Here is a 21,785-nt window from a genome sequence, read left to right on the forward strand (position 1 = left end):
AACCGGCTCTGTTGTTGCCGGCTCAATATGTTGCCATCTTGTACTTCCCAAGTGCTTAGTCCAGTGCTCTGCACACAGTAAGCCCTCAATAAATACGATTGATTGATTGATTGAACCGGAACAGGCCAGAACTAGGTTCCGCTAAAATAAAAAAGGCCCGGAACGGCTCCCGTGGGCTGAAAATCGTCTCCGCCTTAGCAGTAGCCCTCTCGGTGAGGGGTTGGGGGGGCGACGCCCCTGCCTGGATGAGAAGGGGCTACCCCAAGCAGCCACAGCCCTTCGTCACCTTTCTTTACTCCAACCCCGGACCGTCTCTATATGCTGCCAACTTGTACTTCCCAAGTGCTTAGTACAGTGCTCTGCACACAGTAAGCGTTCAGTAAATACAATTGATTGGCACAGGAACCTATGGGGTTGGTCGTCTCAGGCCCTCGTCCGTCTCCCTAGTCACCCTCCCGCCTGCCCTCGTGTCACCCTGCACAGCTGCCGCCAGATAGAAAATATTTGTGCCCTCACCGCCGCCGGAATTCACGTTCCCATCCTGGCTTGAATAAGACAGAATCTGCTACCCAGGGCCTTGTCTTCCACGTGGCTGCGGCAATTTTGCCCTCGTCCTTGCTCCCGTTCCCATCCTGGCTTGAATAAGACAGAATCTGCTATCCAGGGCCTTGTCTTCCGTGTGGCTGCGGCAATTTTGCCCTCATGCTTGTTCCCGGCCTGGGGCACGTGTATTAAGGTGAGTGAAACGGTGGTATCGACCTACCTTGTAAATTGTGTGTGTTTTTTCACGGAGTCCAACCTAAGAGTTTTACTCTTCTTCATCTGCCTTTGCCAAAGGAGTAAAGCAACCCAGTCGATAGGTCCGGTGGTCTTTGACCTATTCTGTGCCGTTCGAAAGGCTGCTTGTTGCCGACGGCGATACCGGTTTGTCGGGCGGAGTTGTCCTTCAGTTCGAAGATGGCTCTGGTGCCATCCTATTCAGACGTGTGACTGAGAGAGAATAGCGACGCTCCGTGAAACTCCAGGTTTCGGCCTGTCCCGGCCCCTCGTCATTTCAGGAGAGCCTCGCTTAGCGAGGACCGCGAGGGACCGTAGTGGTGATGGTTTGCCCTGAGCTCCCCGCGCTGCCTCGGCCCTTCTTCTGTGCCTGAGCTGTGAAACTGCCGAGAGAGAAAACTGAGGCAGCCTGTGGTCAGGCAGCAGAATATTGCGGAAACCTCAGCAGCAGGGCCCCTCTGCCCTCACTCATTTCATAAGCCATTGTTGAAGAGGTGGATAGGGTGGGGATCTCTTTGGTTCCTTTGCCGGAAAAAGAAACGCAGAACAGCAGATATACGATGTTTGGTGCTGGAGTTCCAGGGTGGCTCCCTGGGGCTATTGTACTGTTCTCAGCGCTGGCCAGGTTTGGAAGGCCAGCCGTTATCCGACTGCAGAACTACCTCATCATCATCATCAATCATCAGTCGTATTTATTGAGCGCTTACTATGTGCAGAGCACTGTACTAAGCGCTTGGGAAGTACAAATTGGCAACATATAGAGACAGTCCCTACCCAACAGTGGGCTCACAGTCTAAAAGGGGGAGACAGAGAACAAAACCAAACATGCTAACAAAATAAAATAATTGAATAGATATGTACAAGTAAAATAAATAAATAAATAGAGTAATAAATATGTACAAACATATATACATATATACAGGTGCTGTGGGGAAGGGAAGGAGGTAAGATTGGGGGGATGGAGAGGGGGACGAGGGGGGAGAGGAAGGAAGGGGCCCAGTCTGGGAAGGCCTCCTGGAGGAGGTGAGCTCTCAGCAGGGCCTTGAAGGGAGGAAGAGAGCTAGCTTGGCGGATGGGCAGAGGGAGGGCATTCCAGGCCCGGGGGATGACGTGGGCTTGGGGTCGTTGGCGGGACAGATGAGAATGAGGTACGGTGAGGAGATTAGCGGCAGAGGAGCGGAGGGTGCGGGCTGGGCTGTAGAAGGAGAGAAGGGAGGTGAGGTAGGAGGGGGCGAGGGCATGGACAGCCTTGAAGCCCAGGGTGAGGAGTTTCTGCTTGATGTGCAGATTGATTGGTAGCCACTGGAGATTTTTGAGGAGGGGAGTAACATGCCCAGAGCGTTTCTGGACAAAGATAATCCGGGCAGCAGCATGAAGTATGGATTGAAGTGGAGAGAGACACGAGGATGGGAGATCAGAGAGAAGGCTGATGCAGTAGTCCAGATGGGATAGGATGAGAGCTTGAATGAGCAGGGTAGCGGTTGGGATGGAGAGGAAAGGGCGGATCTTGGCAATGTTGCGGAGCTGAGACCGGCAGGTTTTGGTGACGGCTTGGATGTGAGGGGTGAAGGAGAGAGCGGAGTCGAGGAGACACCAAGGTTGCGGGCTTGTGAGACGGGAAGGATGGTAGTGCCTCCCGACAAGGTGCGTCGCATCAGGCCGTCCACTCTAACCCTGGGCTACCAGCCAGGCCGTGTGCTTACCGGTGACGCCACCCTTTCTTGGGAAGGACTGCTCTCGTCCCCCGGTGCTCCGATCCGCGGGGTGCTCCTGCAGGAGTGACTCTCGGCGGTCTTATTTACTGCGTACCAGTAATGCGATACCAAGCATTACCCTCTTCTCCTTTCTCACCGCCGCCCCGTCATCCCCATCTCCTCACTCAGGACCTCGTCAACTCATTCCCATCCAAACCCTCCTCATCCCCCACTTCCTTCCCCCTCTCTCCCCTCCCTCCATAGCCGCTGCCATTCAAGCTCGGTAACAAAACCAAGCATTGTTCTGGGGCTGTTACAAGATCATCAGGTCAGACACAGTCCTTGCCCCACATGGGGCTCCCAGTCTCAGTGGGAGAACAGGCACTCAGTCCCATTTTACAGACGAGGAAAGCGAGGTACAGAGAAGTTGTGATTTGCAGCAGGCAGATCGCAGAGCGGGGATTAGAACCCAGGTCCTCGGACTCCCAGGGCCGTGCTCTCTCTACTAGTCCATGCTGCGTGGACTAGGTGCTAGTGAATATACCAAAAATCAAAGCGCGCAATGAAGACAGCTCCAGTCCCCAAGGAAATTACAGTTCAGCAGGGAGAACGATAACCTCAGAAAAATAACTTTAAAAAAAATCAGAACTAATCTCTCAGTGGTTTTTAGTGCTTGCTGTGTGGAAGAACTTAGGACAGCACAATATAACAGCAGTGTGGCTCAGTGGAAAGAGCCCGGGCTTTGGAGTCAGAGGTCATGGGTTCAAATCCCGGCTCCGCCCACTGTCAGCTGTGTGACTTCGGGCAAGTCACTTCACTTCTCGGGGCCTCAGTTACCTCATCAGTAAAATGAGGAGTAAAACCATGAGCCCTCGGGTGCGACAACCTGATCACCTTGTAACCTCCCCAGCGCTTAGAACAGTGCTTTGCACATAGGAAGAGCTTAATAAATGTCATTATTATTATTATTATTATTATTATTATTATTATAACAGCATTGGCCGACGTATTCCCTGCCCACAATGAGGGGCAGGCGGTAATCTAAATAAATTAATGGCTGTGTAAATAAGTGCTGCAGGGCTGAGGGAGGGGGGAATAAAGGGTGCAGATCCAAATGCAAGAGGACACAGAAAGGAGTGGAAGAAGAGGAAATGAGGGCTTGGTCGGGAAAGGTAAACCCTGACTTCTCCCTGGTCTCCAGTTCAGAAATAACGAAGATCTCAACATCTTAAGGTATTTGATGTTGCTTCACCTGCTAGCTGCTGCACCGGGGGAGGAGAGGGGCAAGGTAGCAGTACTGTGTTAGTGGGAGGTCTTAATTAATAATAACATTGACATTCCAAGACTTCCCCTAAGCGCTTGGGTCTTGGCTGCCCCTCCACATCTCCCACTCCCTCTGCACAAATGTGTATATTTTGGCAATCCAGTACTTCCTTCTACATGGAAGCAGCGTGGCTCCGTGGAAAGAGCCCGCGCTTTGGTATCCGAGGTCACGGGTTCCAGTCCCGGCTCCGCCGTTTGTCAGCTGCGTGACTTTGGGCAAGTCACTTTCACTTCTCTGGGCCTCAGTTCCCTCATCTGTAAAATGGGGATTAAGACTGTGAGCCCCACCGTGGGACGACCTGATCCCCTTGTAACCTCCCCAGTGCTTACAACAGGGCTTTGCACATAGTAAGCGTTTAACAGATACCATCATTATTATTATTATTATTATTATTATTATTATTATTATTATTATTATAGGGGTGCGTCCCTGCCCCACTCCGCCTGATTGCATGCTCCACAGAAGCACCCAAGTGCCACGGCATTGCGGTCGGCGTCTCCTGGTCACAGCTGTATTCATTCATTCAGTCGTATTTATTGAGCGCTTACTGTGGGCGGAGCACTGTACTAAGCGCTTGGGAAGTACAAGTTGGCAACATAGAGAGACGGTCCCTACCCAACCCCTGCAGAAACAACCCATATTCGTTGGCCCGGGCACAGATTTCCCTACCCTAGGTGTGTTCCTGGTTTTGACGGTTGACCTTTCATGCGGTGTGTGGATTTTTTTTTTTCCAAGTATTTGTTAACCACTGACCTTATCAAACTGGGGTAGATGCAATTAATCCGGCCGCGTACAATCCCCGTCCCCCGCGGGGCTCAGTAGAGGGAGAATGGGTACGGCTTCCTAGTTTTGCAGTTGGTGAGCCCGCTGTTGGGTAGGGACCGTCTCTGTATGTTGCCAACTTGTACTTCCCAAGCGCTTAGTCCAGTGCTCTGCACACAGTAAGCGCTCAGTAAATACAATTGAATGAATGAATGAGGAAAGTGAGGCACAGAGAAGCCAAGTGACTTATCCCGGTTCACGCAACAGGCAAGTGGGGGGGGCGGGGTCGGGATTAGAACACAGGTCCTCAGGCCTGTGCTGTGATGATGGAACCAAATTCAGACTTACTTCCTGACCTTTCGAGCAGGCTTTAAAAATGGCCGCAGGGTTTCGGGAAGGGAAAAGACGTTTCACGGGAACCCGCCAAAGGGGTTTTCTAAAAAGGCCGCCGCCAACTCTGTGATATTTGCCCTGCCGCTAAATCAACCTTTCCTGGAATCCGATTACGGCGGAGGGCCGGGCCCGCCCTCGGTGAGGTGTCTTCCTTTCGCTTGCCAGCAGGCTGGAGGAAAAATTATTTGGTTGGTGTCTCGATTTGCCTTTTGTTTAAAATAAGCAGTGGTCACGCTTCGATCTCGGCTAGAGAGCTGTTCGGTACGCAGTGGCCAGGCAGGGCCAAACCCACCAATCGATCAATCAATCGTATTTATTGAGCGCTTACTGTGTGCAGAGCACCGTACCAAGCGCTTGGGAAGTGCAAGTTGGCAGCATATATAAAGAAATACCAAACCGATCCCGCTCGCTGAAACCCTCTGGGGGACGGTCTTGGGGGTTGGAGACTGCCCGTGCGGCGGCAGAACGGCCGAGTGGCGGGAGGGCAGGCCTGGAGCCAAATGGAGCAGGATGGGGAGAGAGGAGCTGTGAAGAGAAGCAGCGTGGCTCAGCGGAAAGAGCCTGGGCTTTGGAGCCAGAGGTCGTGGGTTCGAATCCTGGCTCCGCCAGTTGTCAGCTGGGTGACTTGGGGCAAGTCACTTCACTTCTCTGGGCCTCAGTTCCCTCATCTGGAAAATGGAGATTGAGACCGTGAGCCGCCTGTGGGACAACTTGATCACCTTGTAACCTCCCCAGCGCTTAGAACAGTGCTTTGCACATAGTGCTTAATAAATGCCACTATTATTATTATTATTATTATTATTCTTAAGAGCTGGGGAGGAAGCAGAGGAGAGGGGTTCAGTGGCTCAGGGCGGCTGGGACGCCGTGACTTCAGGCCCGGGTGTCCGCGTGATGGAGTCGGTGGCTTTTCCCGCTCGTTCGGAGCGGGTCCGGCCAGCCGGGAGCCGTGTCCTCATCCCCGCACGACGTATCCCACCCGAACTGCAGCTCGTGGCCCGGCCAGTCGCTAGTCTAAACTGTGCAACCCCGATGAGATGGGCTACGCACCACCCGCCGCCAGAAAAGATGGCTGCGGTCCCGACGCGGCGGCCCGGAGCCGGCCGGTTTGTTTGGAGAAAGCCCGCGGCGGAGTAATCATTCCCCTTTTGTCCTTTTAGGCTCGATCGCCTCTTCATCTTACTGGACACGGGCACGACGCCCGTCACAAGGAAAGCAGCCGCGCAGCAACTTGGGGAGGTGGTGAAACTCCACCCCCACGAACTGAACAATCTCTTATCCAAAGTAAGTTGGTTGGTTTTTGTCTGGTTTCGGGACCTCATTCTAGACTGTGTTCCCCTCCTCGTCTCCCTACTCCTTCCTTCCTTCCTTCCCTGTCTTCCTTTTAATGTAATATCCCTGGCACAGTGGGTAGGGCGGTAGCCTGGGGGCCAGAGGTCATGGGTTCGAATCCCGGCCCCACCACTTGTCAGCTGTGTGACTTTGGGCAAGTCACTTCACTTCTCTGGGCCTCAGTTCCCTCATCTGTAAAATGGGGATTAAGACTGTGAGCCCCCTGTTGGACCACCTGATCACCTTGTAACCTCGCCAGCGCTTAGAACAGTGCTTTGCACATAGTAAGCGCTTAATAAATACCATTAATAATAATAAATAATTCATGCATTCACTCAAACGTGAAGCAGTGTGGCTCAGTGGAAAGAGCCCGGGGTTTGGAGTCGGAGGTTATGGGTTCAAATGCCCACCACTTGTCAGCTGTGTGACTTTGGGCAAGTCACTTCACTTCTCTGGGCCTCAGTTACCTCACCTGCAAAATGGGGATTTAGACTGTGAGCCCCCCGAGGGACAACCCAATCACCGTGTAACCTCCCCAGCGCTTAGAACAGTGCTTTGCACATAGTAAGCACTTAATAAATGCCATTATTATTATTATTATTAGAACAGTGCTTTGCACATAGCAAGCGCTTAATAAATGCCATCATTTTTCTAGCGCTTAGAACAGTGCTTTCCACATAGTAAGCGCTTAATAAATGCCATCATTTTTCCAGCGCTTAGAACAGTGCTTTCCACATAGTAAGTGCTTAATAAATGCCATCATTATTCCAGTGCTTAGAACAGTGCTTTGCACATAGCGCTTAATAAATACCATTATTATTATTATTAGAACAGTGCTTTGCACATAGTAAGTGCCTAATAAAGGCCATCATTATTCCAGCGCTTAGAACAGTGCTTTGCACATAGTAAGCGCTTAATAAATGCCATCATTCCAGCGCTTAGAACAGTACTTTGCACATAGTAAGCGCTTAATAAATGCCATCATTATTCCAGCGCTTAGAACAGTGCTTTCCACATAGTAAGCGCTTAATAAATGCCATCATTATTCCAGTGCTTAGAACAGTGCTTTCCACATAGTAAGCGCTTAATAAATGCCATCATTATTCCAGTGCTTAGAACAGTGCTTTGCACATAGTAAGTGCTTAATAAATGCCATCATTATTCCAGCGCTTAGAACAGTGCTTTCCACATAGTAAGCGCTTAATAAATGCCATCATTTTTCCAGCGCTTAGAACAGTGCTTTCCACATAGTAAGTGCTTAATAAATGCCATCATTATTCCAGTGCTTAGAACAGTGCTTTGCACATAGCGCTTAATAAATACCATTATTATTATTATTAGAACAGTGCTTTGCACATAGTAAGCGCCTAATAAAGGCCATCATTATTCCAGCGCTTAGAACAGTGCTTTGCACATAGTAAGCGCTTAATAAATGCCATCATTCCAGCGCTTAGAACAGTACTTTGCACATAGTAAGCGCTTAATAAATGCCATCATTATTCCAGCGCTTAGAACAGTGCTTTCCACATAGTAAGCGCTTAATAAATGCCATCATTATTCCAGTGCTTAGAACAGTGCTTTCCACATAGTAAGCGCTTAATAAATGCCATCATTATTCCAGTGCTTAGAACAGTGCTTTGCACATAGTAAGTGCTTAATAAATGCCATCATTATTCCAGCGCTTAGAACAGTGCTTTCCACATAGTAAGCGCTTAATAATGCCATCATTATTCCAGCACTTAGAACAGTGCTTTGCACATAGTAAGCACTTAATAAATGCCACTATTATTATTATTATTAGAACAGTGCCTTGCACATAGTAAGCACTTAATAAGTGCCATCATTTTTCCAGTGCTTAGAACAGTGCTTTCCACATAGTAAGTGCTTCATAAATGCCATCATTATTCCAGCGCTTAGAACAGTGCCTTGCACATAGTAAGTGCTTAATAAATGCCATCATTATCCCAGCGCTTAGAACAGTGCTTTGCACATAGTAAGCGCTTAATAAATGCCATTATTATTATTATTAGAACAGTGCTTTGCACATAGTAAGCACTTAATAAATGCCATCATTATCCCAGCGCTTAGAACAGTGCCTTGCACATAGTAAGCGCTTAGTAAATGCCGTTTAAAAAAAAAAGGGTCACGCATGGGTTTTAATCCCCGCTCTGCCACTTTCAGGCAGTCATTGAGCGCTTCACTGTGTGCAGAGCACTGCTTAGTACAACAACAAACAGACACATTCCTGCCCACAATGAGCTCACAGTCTAGAGGGGGAGGAAGACATTAATATAAATAGATAAATTGGTTAAGTTTGTGTCGTGGGCTACTGCGGTACAGACTTGCTCGATCTCGAAAATACCGTGCGTAGAAACCCATCGCCTGATTCGTTAACGGGTTTAATGTGGGTTTCCGCCTTTTTTAACACCCTCTGGCTTTCTGTTCACTAGTGGCCATCGTGCTTTTCAGTTTCATCGTGAGGTTATCATCAGCATCATCAATCGTATTTATTGAGCGCTTACTATGTGCAGAGCACTGTACTAAGCGCTTGGGAAGTACGAATTGGCAACATATAGAGACAGTCCCTACCCTACAGTGGGAGAGTGTTACACCGAGTCGACCAAGGCTCTGCGTTGGCCAGGGCGACTCGTACAGGGTGGAAGAACCCTTTCACCTTTGGCTTTCCAGTTGGAGTCCGACCCAATCCGGTGACGACTTGCTGGGCTTCTGCGGCTTTCCAGAAGTCCAGCTGGTTTCCCGGGAATCGGAGTAAACTCACAGTCGATAATCTCCGTTCAGAGGGATGAACGGCACGGGCAGAGCCCCCAGGCGAGCCAGGGCCTCGGCAGGGCGGTGGAGAAGAGGGGGAGGCTTGGGGGAAACGTGGCCAAGGCCCGACTGGTTGGGATCCCCGCCCTGCCTTCGCCGATGAAGGCAGCGCTTTGGAGCCGTCTGTGACCAGTGGGGTTGGAGGTCTTGGCTGGCGTAGGGTTTTAAGTGTTTAAGGGAATAATATTTGGGAGAGGCTTGCCAGCTCTTGTTTTCTGAAGTTGGGATGCCCAAGAAGAAAGGATCTCAGTGAGGTCACGGAGGGGCCAAACGGACCACGCTTTATTGAGCGTGTGGTAGCATTGATGTACAGACCCACCCCATAACGCAACTGGGTTATATTCCTTGAAAATGGCATTACAGCGTGACCGGTTGCGCGGTGGGGTGTGTTTTGGGGTTTTTCTTCCCCCCACAGACTCTCATGATACAAATTAGGATCCGCCCTACTGCCTCTGGAAAAGTAAGCCCACTGTTGGGTGGGGACTGTCTCTATACGTTGCCAACTTGTACTTCCCAAGCGCTTAGTACAGTGCTCTGCACACAGTAAGCGCTCAATAAATCCGATTGATTAATATGAAATTCCTTTACGCGCTAGCTACTGTAATGGTAACCGTCACTAACCGTCGCGTAATCTTTATTCAGTTCAGAGCCGGACGCGTCGTCATTTCGTGAATAAAGCGCTTTTGATTTCAAGTTCTTCAGGAGACTGCAGAAATGGAAGTCTTTGCTGACTGGTTGTGGTTTTTCAACTTTAATAGATGTCCAGTTTAGCATGGACAGTACCCTTCATAAAGCACCCTGACGCAGACCAACTCCCTACCCCTTCATTAAGGAGTTCAGGGAGTTCATCTTTGAACTCCTCTATTGGCATCTCCTTCTTTATTGGTTTTCATCCACCTTCTCAAAAACTGATTGAAGATTTTTTTAATCCTAAAACTTTAGCTGGGGAGGGGCCAGAAGGGATTTCATTTTTATCTCCCCTCATACCTCGAGCTATTTCATTCCATCAGCCAACGCTAGCACTTTTAAATATATGTATACTCTCATTAGCACTAACGTATCGAGTGGACTCGAGTGCTTACTGTGTGCAGCGCACTGTACTAAGCGCTTGGGAGGGTTCAACATAAGAGTTGTACCCTCTAGACCGTGAGCTCGTGGTGGGCGGGGAATGTCTCCCTAGTGCTTTCTTATACTTTCCCAAGCGCTTAGTACAGTGCTCTGCACACAGAAAGCGCTCAGTAAATATGACCGAATGAACTTGTACTCTCCCAAGTGGGACAACCTGGTCACCTTGTAACCTCCCCAGCTCTTAGAACAGTGCTTTGCACTTAGTAAGCGCTTAATAAATGCCATTATTATTATTATTATTGTTAATGAAGAGTTGGTAGACATATTCCCTGCCCACAAGGAGCTTACAGCCTGTATGTCGGTTTCTATTTGACTTCTCTATTTGGGAATATTCTTATAGATGTCCCCCCCGCATTGGTCTTTAAGCTCTCTGTGGGCAGGGACTGTGTCCCTCCATTATTCACGTTCCCTGCCCACAAGGAGCTTGCAGCCTGTATGTCGGTTTCTATTTGACTTCTCTATTTGGGAATATTCTTATAGATGTCCCCCCCCCCCCCCGCATTGGTCTTTAAGCTCTCTGTGGGCAGGGACTGTGTCCCTCCATTATTCATGTTCCCTGCCCACAAGGAGCTTACAGCCTGTATGTCAGTTTCTATTTGACTTCTCTATTTGGGAATATTCTTATAGATGTCCCCCCTGCATTGGTCTTTAAGCTCTCTGTGGGCAGGGATTGTGTCCCTCCATTATTCATGTTCCCTGCCCACAAGGAGCTTACAGCCTGTATGTCATTTGTCTTCTCTCTTTGGGAATATTCTTATAGATGTCCCCCCGGCATTGGTCTTTAAGCTCTCTGTGGGCAGGGACTGTGTCCCTCCATTATTCTTTTAATGCCTAATACAGAGCAAGCAATCAATCAGTGGTGTTTGTTGAGCACTTACTATTCATTCATTCATTCAGTCGTATTTTTTTGAGCGCTTACTGTGTGCAGAGCACTCTACTAAGTGCTTGGGAGAGTACAGTGCAACAGAATAAGCAGACACAGTCCCTTCCCCTAACGAGCTTAGCGTCTAGAGCACCAAGTTGCTGGTCAGGAAATTGCCAGGTTGTTGGAGAGCTCTCCCCGACTCGTCACGGGATGTTGGCAGAAAGGGGCACTCACATCTTAGTCCTCTAGTAGTACCCCCCAAACTGTGACCTCGTTGTGGGCAGAGAACAGGTCTACCGACTCTTGTTTTATCACCCCCTCCCACCTCCTAGTACACGCTAAGTGCTCGACAAATACACCCGACAGTAGGAGTACCAGTACCGATAGGTTGGGGGAAGCCACGGCTCATATCCTCTTTAGGGAGGAGACGAAGGGAGAATGGGCTGTAAGGGAGAGGTGAATGTGTGGCCTCTTCTGCCCTTAGTGCGGCTTGCTGCCGTTATCTGTTCTCCTAGAGCTTTAACCCTGGTATCTGAAGTTACTCAGATTCCACGTGACCCTTGTTACCATCTTCGTTGGCATTGCAACGGAGCAGGGTTGTAAGCTGGGTCATATCACCGAAAGTAGAGGAAAATAGCTTGGCATCTTTGATCATCGCATTTTTGTTTTCCGGACGGGTTGGCAGTGACATCTTTGAGCGCGACAGGGCTAATTTTGTAGAAGACTCTATTTAGGCAGTAATCTTGGCACGTCACTGATATTACCTTTCACACCAGTGAAAATGTTTATTCTCTAGCCCTATCCTTTCGGGATCTGGTTATTTAAAAAAAAAATACCAAAGTAAAACGTTTGATTTTTCCAACTTCCTTGGAAGGTGCTGATATACTTAAGGAGTACAAATTGGGATACCCGCATCGCAGCCGGCCAGGCCGTGGAAGCCATAGTGAAAAACGTTCCTGAGTGGAATCCAACTCCAAGACCAAAACAAGGTGATTTTTTTTTTTTTTAGTGAGTTAAGTAAATCTCAGCCATGATTTATTGTAACTGTGACTGGTGACGGGTATGAAATTTTAAAATTTTCACCGTAGTGAGATGATAATAATAATAATGATGGCATTTATTAAGTGCTTACTGTGTGCAAAGCACTGTTCTAAGCACTGGGGAGGTCACAAGGTGATCGGGTTGTCCCACGGGGGGCTCACAGTCTTCACCCCCATTTTCCAGATGAGGTAACTGAGGCACAGAGAAGTTAAGTGACTTGCCCAAAGTCACACAGTCACACAGCTGACAAGTGGCGGAGCCGGAATTTGAACCCATGACCTCTGACTCCAAAGCCCGGGCTCTTTCCACTGAGCCACGCTGCTTCTCGTGGAGATATCTTAATTTTATCTTAATTTTCACTCTGCGACCTGGCGTATCTCTGACTCACCAAATGTTTAAAGGTCTCTTGAAGGCGGTTCTTTTTCTGAATGAATTCCCGCTCTATAAAAGATGAGGCAAGAATTTGCAGATAGGTCCGTGCGACAGATTCTCTTGGGAATGTAGCTCGACCTGGAGTGATTTGATCCTTTTCTTGTGTTATGTCCCCCCTCCTTGTGTTGTTAGAAGCAATTAGAAATCGGGGCTCCCGATTATATTACGGGTTTTCCTCGGGTTAAAGCCCTAACACCAATATTTAAAGATGAGGCAGACTGATATGTCACCAGTAATTCCTCTTTTGACTAAATGACAGACACGAGCTAAAGATTTACACGTCCTGCCTGGGAACCGGAAGAGTTCCCTACTTGAGTGTTAATGTGGTTTGCAGCGGGTCTAAATGGCTCTCAAAATGTCAGCCTCATTCTTGGGCCGTACCTAATGAGGGAAGGAACCCGTCCCGATATTTTTTGCGTGCCCGAGTTTAAGCAGAGCACCGTTCTAAGCTGTTTGATGGTGGTACCCATCTGTATTTTTAATCTTCTTGGTGAGAGCCTTCAGGTTTACCATGTCACCACGCCGTCACACCTTCTCACGAGTGTGAAACAATAAAGGCGTGGAAAAAGAAAATCTAGCTTTCCAGCGCGTTGCAGCTCTCTCTTGCTGCCTCCTCCTGTAGTGGTGTGTCTCTTTTTTTTTTTCTCTCCCTTTGTTCTGGCTTCCGTATTTTAAATAATTTGATTTTAAACCTTTTGCAGAATGTGCTTCAGAAAGTTCTATGGAAGATGCATCTGCCCCAGATCGGTTGAGTTTTGACAGATTTGATATCGGAAGATTGCTGCAGCATGGCGCATCTCTCCTTGGGTCTGCAGGGGCCGAATTCGAAGTCCAAGATGACAAATCAGGTATGCAGGCCTCCCCAGCAGAGTGAGTCCAGTTGGTAATACATCAGTGTCGAGCATTTCCCTTAAGCGTATGTTGGCTGAGGCTGGTGTTGGAGGAGTAGAGCCGTCTTCATGATAATCATAATAATAATAAAAATAGCATTTATTAAGCGCTCACTATGTGCAAAGCACTGTTCTAAGCACTGGGGAGGTTACAAGATGATCAGGCTGTCCCACAGGGGGCTCACAGTCTTAATCCCCGTTTTACAGATGAGGGCACTGAGGCCCAGAGAAGTGAAGTGACTTGCCCAAAGTCACCCAGCTGACAGTTGGCGCAGCTGGGATTTGAACCCATGACCACTGACTCCAAAGCCCGGGCTCTTTCCCCTGAGCCACGCTGCTTCATGTTTGAGTGAACGCATGAATTATTTATTATTATTAATGGTATTTATTAAGCGCTTACTATGTGCAAAGCAGTGTTCTAAGCGCTGGGGAGGTTACAGGATGATCAGGCTGTCCCACGGGAGGCTCACAGTCTTAATCCCTGTTTTCCAGATGAGGTCACTGAGGCCCAGAGAAGTGAAGTGACTTGCTCAAAGTCACCCAGCTGACAGGTGGTGGAGCATGACCTCTGACTCCAAAGCCCGGGCTCTTTCCACTGAGCCACGCTGCTTCATGTTTGAGTGAACGCATGAATTATTTATTATTATTAATGGTATTTATTAAGCGCTTACTACGTGCAAAGCACCGTTCTAAGCGCTGGGGAGGTTACAAGGTGATCAGGCTGTCCCACGGGGGGCTCACGGCCTTAATCCCCATTTTCCCAATGAGGTCGCTGAGCCCATGGCCCATGACTCGAAAGGTGACGGAGTGCTTTAAAGCCAATGGTGGGGCGTTTTTGTTCCACGTGCAGGCGGATGGGCAGCCACTGGAGTTTTGGCTCTGGATCACCCAAGCCTAATCATCGGCAGCGTCCATCCGACCAACCCTTTAGATTTATTTTAGACTGTGAGCCCACTGTTGGGTAGGGACCGTCTCTATATGTTGCCAACTTGTACTTCCCAAGCGCTTAGTACAGCGCTCTGCACACAGTAAGCGCTCAATAAATACGATTGAGGATGATGATGATGTTTACTTGATGCCTATCCTCAAATTCTGCGCATACACTTGATTCGCACGGAGAAGCAGTGTGGCTTACGGGAAAGAGCCCGGCCTTGGGAGTCAGAGGTCGCGGGTTCTAATCCGGCCTCTACCGCTCGTCAGCCATGTGACGTGGGGCTTCTCTGTGCCCGTTACCTCAAAATGGGGATGACGACTGTGAGCCCCCCGTGGGACAACCTGATTGCCTTGTATCTACCTCAGCTCTTAGAACAGTGCTTGGCACAGAGTAAGTGCTTAACAAGTGCCATCATTATTATTTACTCTCGTAATTATCTACTTCTTCATTCTTTACTCTCATAATTGCCATAGAGAAGCAGCGTGGCTCAGTGGAAAGAGCCCAGGCTCTGGAGTCAGAGGTCATGGGTTCAAATCCCGGCTCCACCACTTGTCAGCTGTGTGACTTTGGGCAAGTCACTTGACTTCTCTGGACCTCAGTTACCTCATCTGTAAAACGGGGATTAAGACTGTGAGCCCCATGTAGGACAACCTGATTACCCTGTATCCCTCCCAGCGCTTAAAACAGTGCTTTGCACATAGTAAGCGCTTAATAAATGCCATCATTATTATTATTATTATTATTATTATTGTAATTGCCTCTACTGCATAATTCATTCATTCATATTTATTGAGCGCTTACTGTGTACAAAGCACTGAACTAAGCACTTGGGAGAGTACAACAGGAAACGGACACATTCCCTGCCCACAACGAGCTCACCGTCTAAAGGGGAGACAGACACGGATATACATAAATAAATTAAATAATCCTCTGGCCCCGGTTTTCTTCACTACTTGTGTTACTTTTGGATGCACTTTTAGGGTCAGCTGCTCTTTGGTATTATCAGCCACCCTATGCACACCCGAATAACTAGCATAGGGGCATAGTCTGCCGTCCTGAAGTTACAGCAGCGTATTCATGAGGGCAAACCATAAGGTGTTTTGTTGGTAAATATAAAGAGTCAACGTAATGCCACGTCTCTCAGGGGTTGGGACTGTGTTTGTGGCCCTTACAGCAAATCTGAATATTTCCCGCGGCCTTTCCCGGGAAGGCTTTGCAGTGACTTGCCAACGCGAATCATTCTGTATTTCATCCTTTAAGGCGAAGTGGATCCCAAAGAGCGGATCGCTCGCCAGCGCAAGTTACTACAGAAGAAGCTGGGCTTCGATATGGGAGCAGCAATTGGAATGAACACCGAAGAGCTCTTCAATGACGAAGACTTGGATTACACACCCACCTCAGCTTCTGTGGTGAACCGACAGCCCGTAGGTATCACTCTGGGCCGTTGTGATGACCGGGACGAACAAAGTGGGGCCTGCTTCCTCGAGCCTTCCGCCTGGCCAAGTCTAATCGCTCTCTAATGCTGTCCTTAATTCCCGATTTGGTTATCACGCTTCCGAGCGCTTCAGCCACCGTCCTTAACCGACGGCGAGGTGCCGCCCGTGATTTTCAGGTAGCCGAGGAGACCGTTTCTTTTCCGCGCGGAACGAGTGATACCCAGTGCTCTTCTTGCAGACGCTTCAGGCAGCTGAACTGATCGACTCGGAATTTCGGACCGGGATGAGCAGCAGGCAGAAGAATAAAGCTAAAAGGATGGCCAAGTTGTTTGCGAAGCAGAGATCCAGGGATGCTGTGGAAACTAACGAGAAGAGGTGCAAGCTTTTTCTTGTTCCCTGATTGCCTCGGTGTTCGCAGTTGTCGGATGGTGCCGCTTGAAGTCCAACTCGTATCAGAACTCGATGCCGGTTATTTAGTCCAGGGGGATTCTTCCTTAAAGAATGCGTCCACCACAGGCTACTGGGGAGTCTGGGAAAGCTATGGCGATAGTGGGAATCTCTCTGTCAATCAGTCAATCGTATTTATTGAGCGCTTACTGTATGCAGAGCACTGTACTAAGCGCTTGGGAAGTACAAGTTGGCAACATGTAGAGACGGTCCCTACCCAACAGTGGGTATAGACCAGCGCGTAGTGATGGAAGAAATGGTCGGTAGTACGTGTGTGCGGTCCAACTCAAATTTTCCATAACGGGAGGTTTGGCAAGAACGTAATTTCCCCCATTTCCAGAGAATTAGCTATATCTTGTGAAACGGTTCCTTTGGATCCCAAGCTCCTAGTACTAAATAAATAATAATGATGGCATTTGTTAAGCGCTTACTATGTGCCAAGCACTGTTCTAAGCGCTGGGGTGATCGGGTTGTCCCACGGGGGGCTCACGGTCTTAGTCCCCATTTTACAGATGAGGTAACTGAGGCCCAGAGAAGTGAAGTGACTTGCCCAGAGTCACACAGCTGGCAACTGGTGGAGCCGGGATTTGAACCCCTGGCCTCTGACTCCAAAGCCCGGGCTCTTTCCACTGAGCCACGAGAGTGGCGTTCAGTAAATCATCATCATCATCATCAGTTGTATTTATTGAGCGCTTACTATGTGCAGAGCACTGTACTAAGCACTTGGGAAGTAAAAATTGGCAACAGTAAATACCATCGGTCGGTTGATTCCGTGGTTTCCTAGAGTAGGAAAACATTGCCTTTGACTTCTCTCGCCCCTCGTTCATGATTCCCAGCATTTTGTTGAACTTCTTAACAGCCGTTGCCCATTAGAAGGTGAACCTAATAGAATAATCAGGAGTGCCAACAAAAAACCCACCATCGGTGGCAACCGTCCATTTCAATTAGCCAGTCTGAGAAATGGTTAAATCCTCAGTTCTTTAAAATGTGAATTAATAAATCGGCCCACACACCAAAAGTGAATGAATAATCTGAACGGATTGATAGGAATGCCTGTTTTCTACCACGCGGAAAGGGAGATTCTCCCTCCTCTTACAGCTCCGGAGTAAAGGAGCGGTGCCAGAATCCTTCTCAGCAGTGTCGTCTCTCGGAAATTGGACTTTGGGAGTTCAGGATTGAGGCTTTCCTGGCGTATCTGCCCAGTGAATAGAGGTGCCTTTCGTGCCTTCCCCCTTCTAGACTGTGAGCCCACTGTTGGGTAGGGACTGTCTCTATATGTTGCCAACTTGGACTTCCCAAGCGCTTAGTACAGTGCTCTGCACACAGTAAGCGCTCAATAAATACGATTGAATGACTGAATGAATGCTGTTGCCTTCATCGAATTCTGGTCCCTCCTTGCGTGCCAGGAGCTAGGTCTGCTGAAAAGCACGATGGCTGAAAAACAGCTCTCTTGGGTAATGGTCGCAGTGAAGATTTCCTTCTGGGGGTCAGTGGGGATTAGAGTTGATAAAGATGATTAAAATGATTCCCCGTGTGTGCATTTGAAATCCAGTCTCTTTCTGGGGCTTGATTTTGACCGTTCATTCATTCAATCGCATCTGTTGAGCGCTTACTGTGTGCAGAGCACTGTACTAAGCACTTGGGAAGTACACGTTGGCAACATACAGAGACCACTCGTACCACGTTTTGGCTTTTCAGCCCTCTCTGCTCCGTCGGTAACTGGAGGGAACGAGGCGGCGGGAGAGTGACATCCCAGCCAGAAATTGTGCCACCTGAAAGAGCCATTGGCCAAAAATTCCTCCAGCCCTCAAACACGTCCTGGGCTTTTGTGCTAAAGTGTTTCGGCATCCCAGTGTTGTGTTTTGGGACTCCCGCTGGGTGCTTAGAACAGTGCTTGGCACATAGTAAGCGCTAACAAATACCATTATTATTATTATTATTATTATTATTATTATTATTATAATTATTATTATTCAACGAACCAGTCTGGTCACTGGCTGAGCTGTGGCCAGACTTGCTCGCTTCCATTGGAAGAGAACTTGACGGACAGAGAGGGAGGAAAGCAGAAGACGAGGGGCGGGGAATGTGGAAAATGAAACTAGCCACCTGAAAATCGGGGGAAACAAAAAGATCAAGGCCGATCTCGACCTGTGCACCGACAGAGATAGAAAGTGAAGAAGGGGAGAAGAACTAAGGAGAGATGGAGGAAAAAATGATCCGTTAGCTCACTCAGCCACAGATCGGGTAATTTTGTGTTTAATAATAATAATGATGATGGCATTTGTTAAGCGCTTACTATGTGCCAAGCACTGTTCTAAGCGCTGGGGGGAATTCAAGGTGATCAGGTTGTCCCACGTGGGGCTCACAGTCTTAATCTCCATTTTACAGATGAGGTCATTGAGGCTCAGAGAAGTGAAGTGTGCCCAAGGTCACACAGCAGACATGTGGCGGAGCCGGGATTAGAACCCATGACCTCTGACTCCAAAGCCCGGGCTCTTTCCACTGAGCCACGCTGCTTCAAAGCAAAAAAAACTGTTGGTAACTTTCGAATGCAGGCTGCCTTGTGGGAGAGTGAGAGCCAGGCAGAAATTGTAGCTGGAGGGAAATGGACAAATTCATTCATTTGTTGAGCACTCACTGTGTGCAAAGCACTGTGCTGAGCACTTGACGGAAATGACAGAAAACCTAGCAGAGAAACGGCCCAGGAAAAGGAGAGCTCACCGGAGGAAAAGCAGGATAAACGGGGAGAGGAACATTCTCGGTCTAACCTGTCTACTAACTGAACTCTGCCTCCAGTTGTACTTCCCAAGCGCTTAGTACAGTGCTCTGCACACAGTAAGCGCTCAATAAATACGATTGAATGCCTCAGGTTTCATTAAAATTGGAAGTTAATCTTCGCAGTAAGGCCGCTCTTACAATCGGAAGTTTAGTTAGACTTGTTTCTCTACTCTCTTCTCGCCCCCATTCCCTCCCTTCCCTTCCCCACCCGCCCTCTGGCATCGCATGGTGCCGCTCTTAAAACTCTCGATTCCTTGCTCTGTGATGTAAAATCACAAATCCTCAAATCGCTGCGTGGCCGCACCAAATGAACGCGATGCTGTCGCCGGTCATTTCACGGAACAGACCAATAGCATATCCTTAGAACAGTGCCTGGAACTTAGTAAGCGCTTAACAAATACCATTATTATTATTATTATTATCCTAGAAGAAAATGCAAGTAGCGCTAAAGCTTCCCCTACTAACACCTAGGGGACTTCTCTCAGAGGCTAAGCAATTAGAGGCTGCTTCAGGGTGAAAGATGAAGCCTCTCGGCTGTTGTGGGCAGGGAATGTGTCCGTCTGTTGTTATATTGTACTCTCTTAAGTGCTTAGTACAGTGCTCTGCCCACAGTAAGTGCTTAAAAAATACGATCAGCTGACTGAAGGAAGATCCTGTCAGAGCAGAAGAAGCCAGGCAGATGGGAGAGTCCTCTTTCCTCCTGATGGTTCTGATTAAGACCAGCGTTCCCCACGTGGATTAGAGGAGGTTGTTCCGATAAAACAGGGAGGCAAACTTTCCCTTGTCCCCTAGTGCTATTTGCGGTACTCGTCAGGTGCTTTCCCTGTGTCCAGAACTGTTCTAAGCGCCGGAGGGGATACTAGTTCATCAGTTCGGACACAGTCCCCGTCCCGGCTCGCAGTCTGAGGAGGAGGGAGAACGGGTATTGAATCCCCATTTTACAGACGAGGAGACCGAGGGCTAGAGAAGTAAGGGACTTGCCCAGGGTCACACAGCAAAGGATCGACACGCTGCTTCTTCCCCACCGGGCCGGGCACACCGAGTGAGATGCTGCATTTCCCATTCGGCCACGGTCTGATCCTGTTCTCGGGAAGGCTCCAGGGGTCATGGAGTATTTCCATCCCACCTGGTCTTGGAATCTGTGACCCAGATTGGCAAGGACCTGGCTGACTGCATCCTTGATCTCTAGAGGGGCCAAGCAAGTCACTTCTAATCCGTCTTGACATTTACGCAGGGATATTCGGCGATGCCAATCGAGACCTAATATTTAGTAATGGCTTACGACGCACCAATTACTTTCAAGGGCTGAAAGGGAAGTACACGGAAATTGATTCAGAATGGTCCTTTGGCCCAAAGGAGGCTCATAATCTAAACAAATTTTCTAGACCGTGAGCCCGTGGTTGGGTAGGGATTGTCTCTGTCGGTTGCCGATTTGTTATTTCCAAGCGCTTAGTCCAGTGCTCTGCACACAGTAAGCGCTCAATCAATCAATCAATCAATCGTATGAATGAATAAACAGGGCGGAGGGACAGACGCACGGGGAGGGCGAATGGAATGAGGGGAAAGAAACAAACTGCCACAGGAACAGTGGAAAGGAGTCATCCTCCGGCTCTCGGCCATCCCAGACAAGTGGTCCAAATCACCCCAACTTTCTTCAAGTTCTCTCTGTCGCGATAGCAGTTTTTGTTGACCGGTCAGCACTTTAGGGGAGAGTGAGGGTTGTCTTGGCCACCCAGCCAGCCATCCCTTACCGGCACAAAATCCAGAGCCTTCGTGGCACTCACGGTTCAGCAAACGTCAGCCATCCCGGTTCCTTCGAACCCATGTGGGATTTTCAGCCAGAGGTAGGGCACGCTTCGCCGGCACGTTCCGTTTCCGTGTGCCAACCTGTCCGTGTTTTCTTTCAGCAACGATAGCGCTGATGGAGAGCCAGAAGAAAAGAGACGGAAGATAACAAACGTCGTCATTAACCAGCCTGCCACCGATTCCAAAGTCTTGATTGATAACGTGCCAGACAACTCGTCTTTATTGGAGGAGGTACAGTTATAGTAATAATAGCAGCGGTACTTATTAAGCACTAAGAATGTGCCAAGCACTGTTCGAAGCGCTGGGGTAGATACAAGCTAATCAGGCTGGACACGGTCCCTGTCCCACATGGGGCTCAGTCTTAAATAGGCGGGATTAGGATTTAATCCCCATTTTCCAGATGGGATAACTGAAGCACAGAGAACTGAAGCACGTATTTATTTATGTATGTACATATGTATTTATTTGTACGTATTTATTACTCTATTTTACTTGTACATATTCTCCTTATTTTATTTTGTTAATATATTTTGTTTTGTTCTCTGTCTCCCCCTTCTAGACTGTGAGCCCACTGCTGGGTAGGGACCGTCTCTAGATGTTGCCAACTTGTACTTCCCAAGCGCTTAGTACAGTGCTCTGCACACAGTAAGCGCTCAATAAATACGATTGAATGAATGAATGAATGAAGCAGCATGGCTCAGTGGAAAGAGCCCGGGCTTTGGAGTCGGGTCATGGGTTCAAATCCCGGCTCTGCCAACTGTCAGCTGTGTGACTTTGGGCAAGTCACTTCACTTCTCTGAGCCTCAGTTCCCTCATCTGTAAAATGGGGATTAAGACTGTGAGTCCCCTGTGGGACAACCTGCTCATTTTGTAACCTCCCAGCGCTTAGAACAGTGCTTTGCACATAGTAAGCACTTAAT

The 21,785-nt window shown here is 48.6% G+C and overlaps 1 protein-coding gene across 1 annotated transcript in view; it reads left to right on the forward strand.

Moving 5' to 3' along the window:
• Nucleotides 1-21,785, forward strand: part of BTAF1 (B-TFIID TATA-box binding protein associated factor 1) — an 83,536-nt gene that overhangs the window by 14,546 nt on the left and 47,205 nt on the right. The window contains exons 2-7 of the mRNA XM_038764619.1: nucleotides 6,108-6,231; nucleotides 11,976-12,090; nucleotides 13,276-13,422; nucleotides 15,659-15,822; nucleotides 16,073-16,209; nucleotides 20,967-21,096. Of these exons, the coding sequence (XP_038620547.1) occupies nucleotides 6,108-6,231; nucleotides 11,976-12,090; nucleotides 13,276-13,422; nucleotides 15,659-15,822; nucleotides 16,073-16,209; nucleotides 20,967-21,096 (817 nt within the window). The remainder of the gene's footprint in view (nucleotides 1-6,107; nucleotides 6,232-11,975; nucleotides 12,091-13,275; nucleotides 13,423-15,658; nucleotides 15,823-16,072; nucleotides 16,210-20,966; nucleotides 21,097-21,785) is intronic.

Source organism: Tachyglossus aculeatus, chromosome 22 (genome assembly GCF_015852505.1).
Source record: "Tachyglossus aculeatus isolate mTacAcu1 chromosome 22, mTacAcu1.pri, whole genome shotgun sequence".
Taxonomy (NCBI): Eukaryota; Metazoa; Chordata; class Mammalia; order Monotremata; family Tachyglossidae; genus Tachyglossus; species Tachyglossus aculeatus.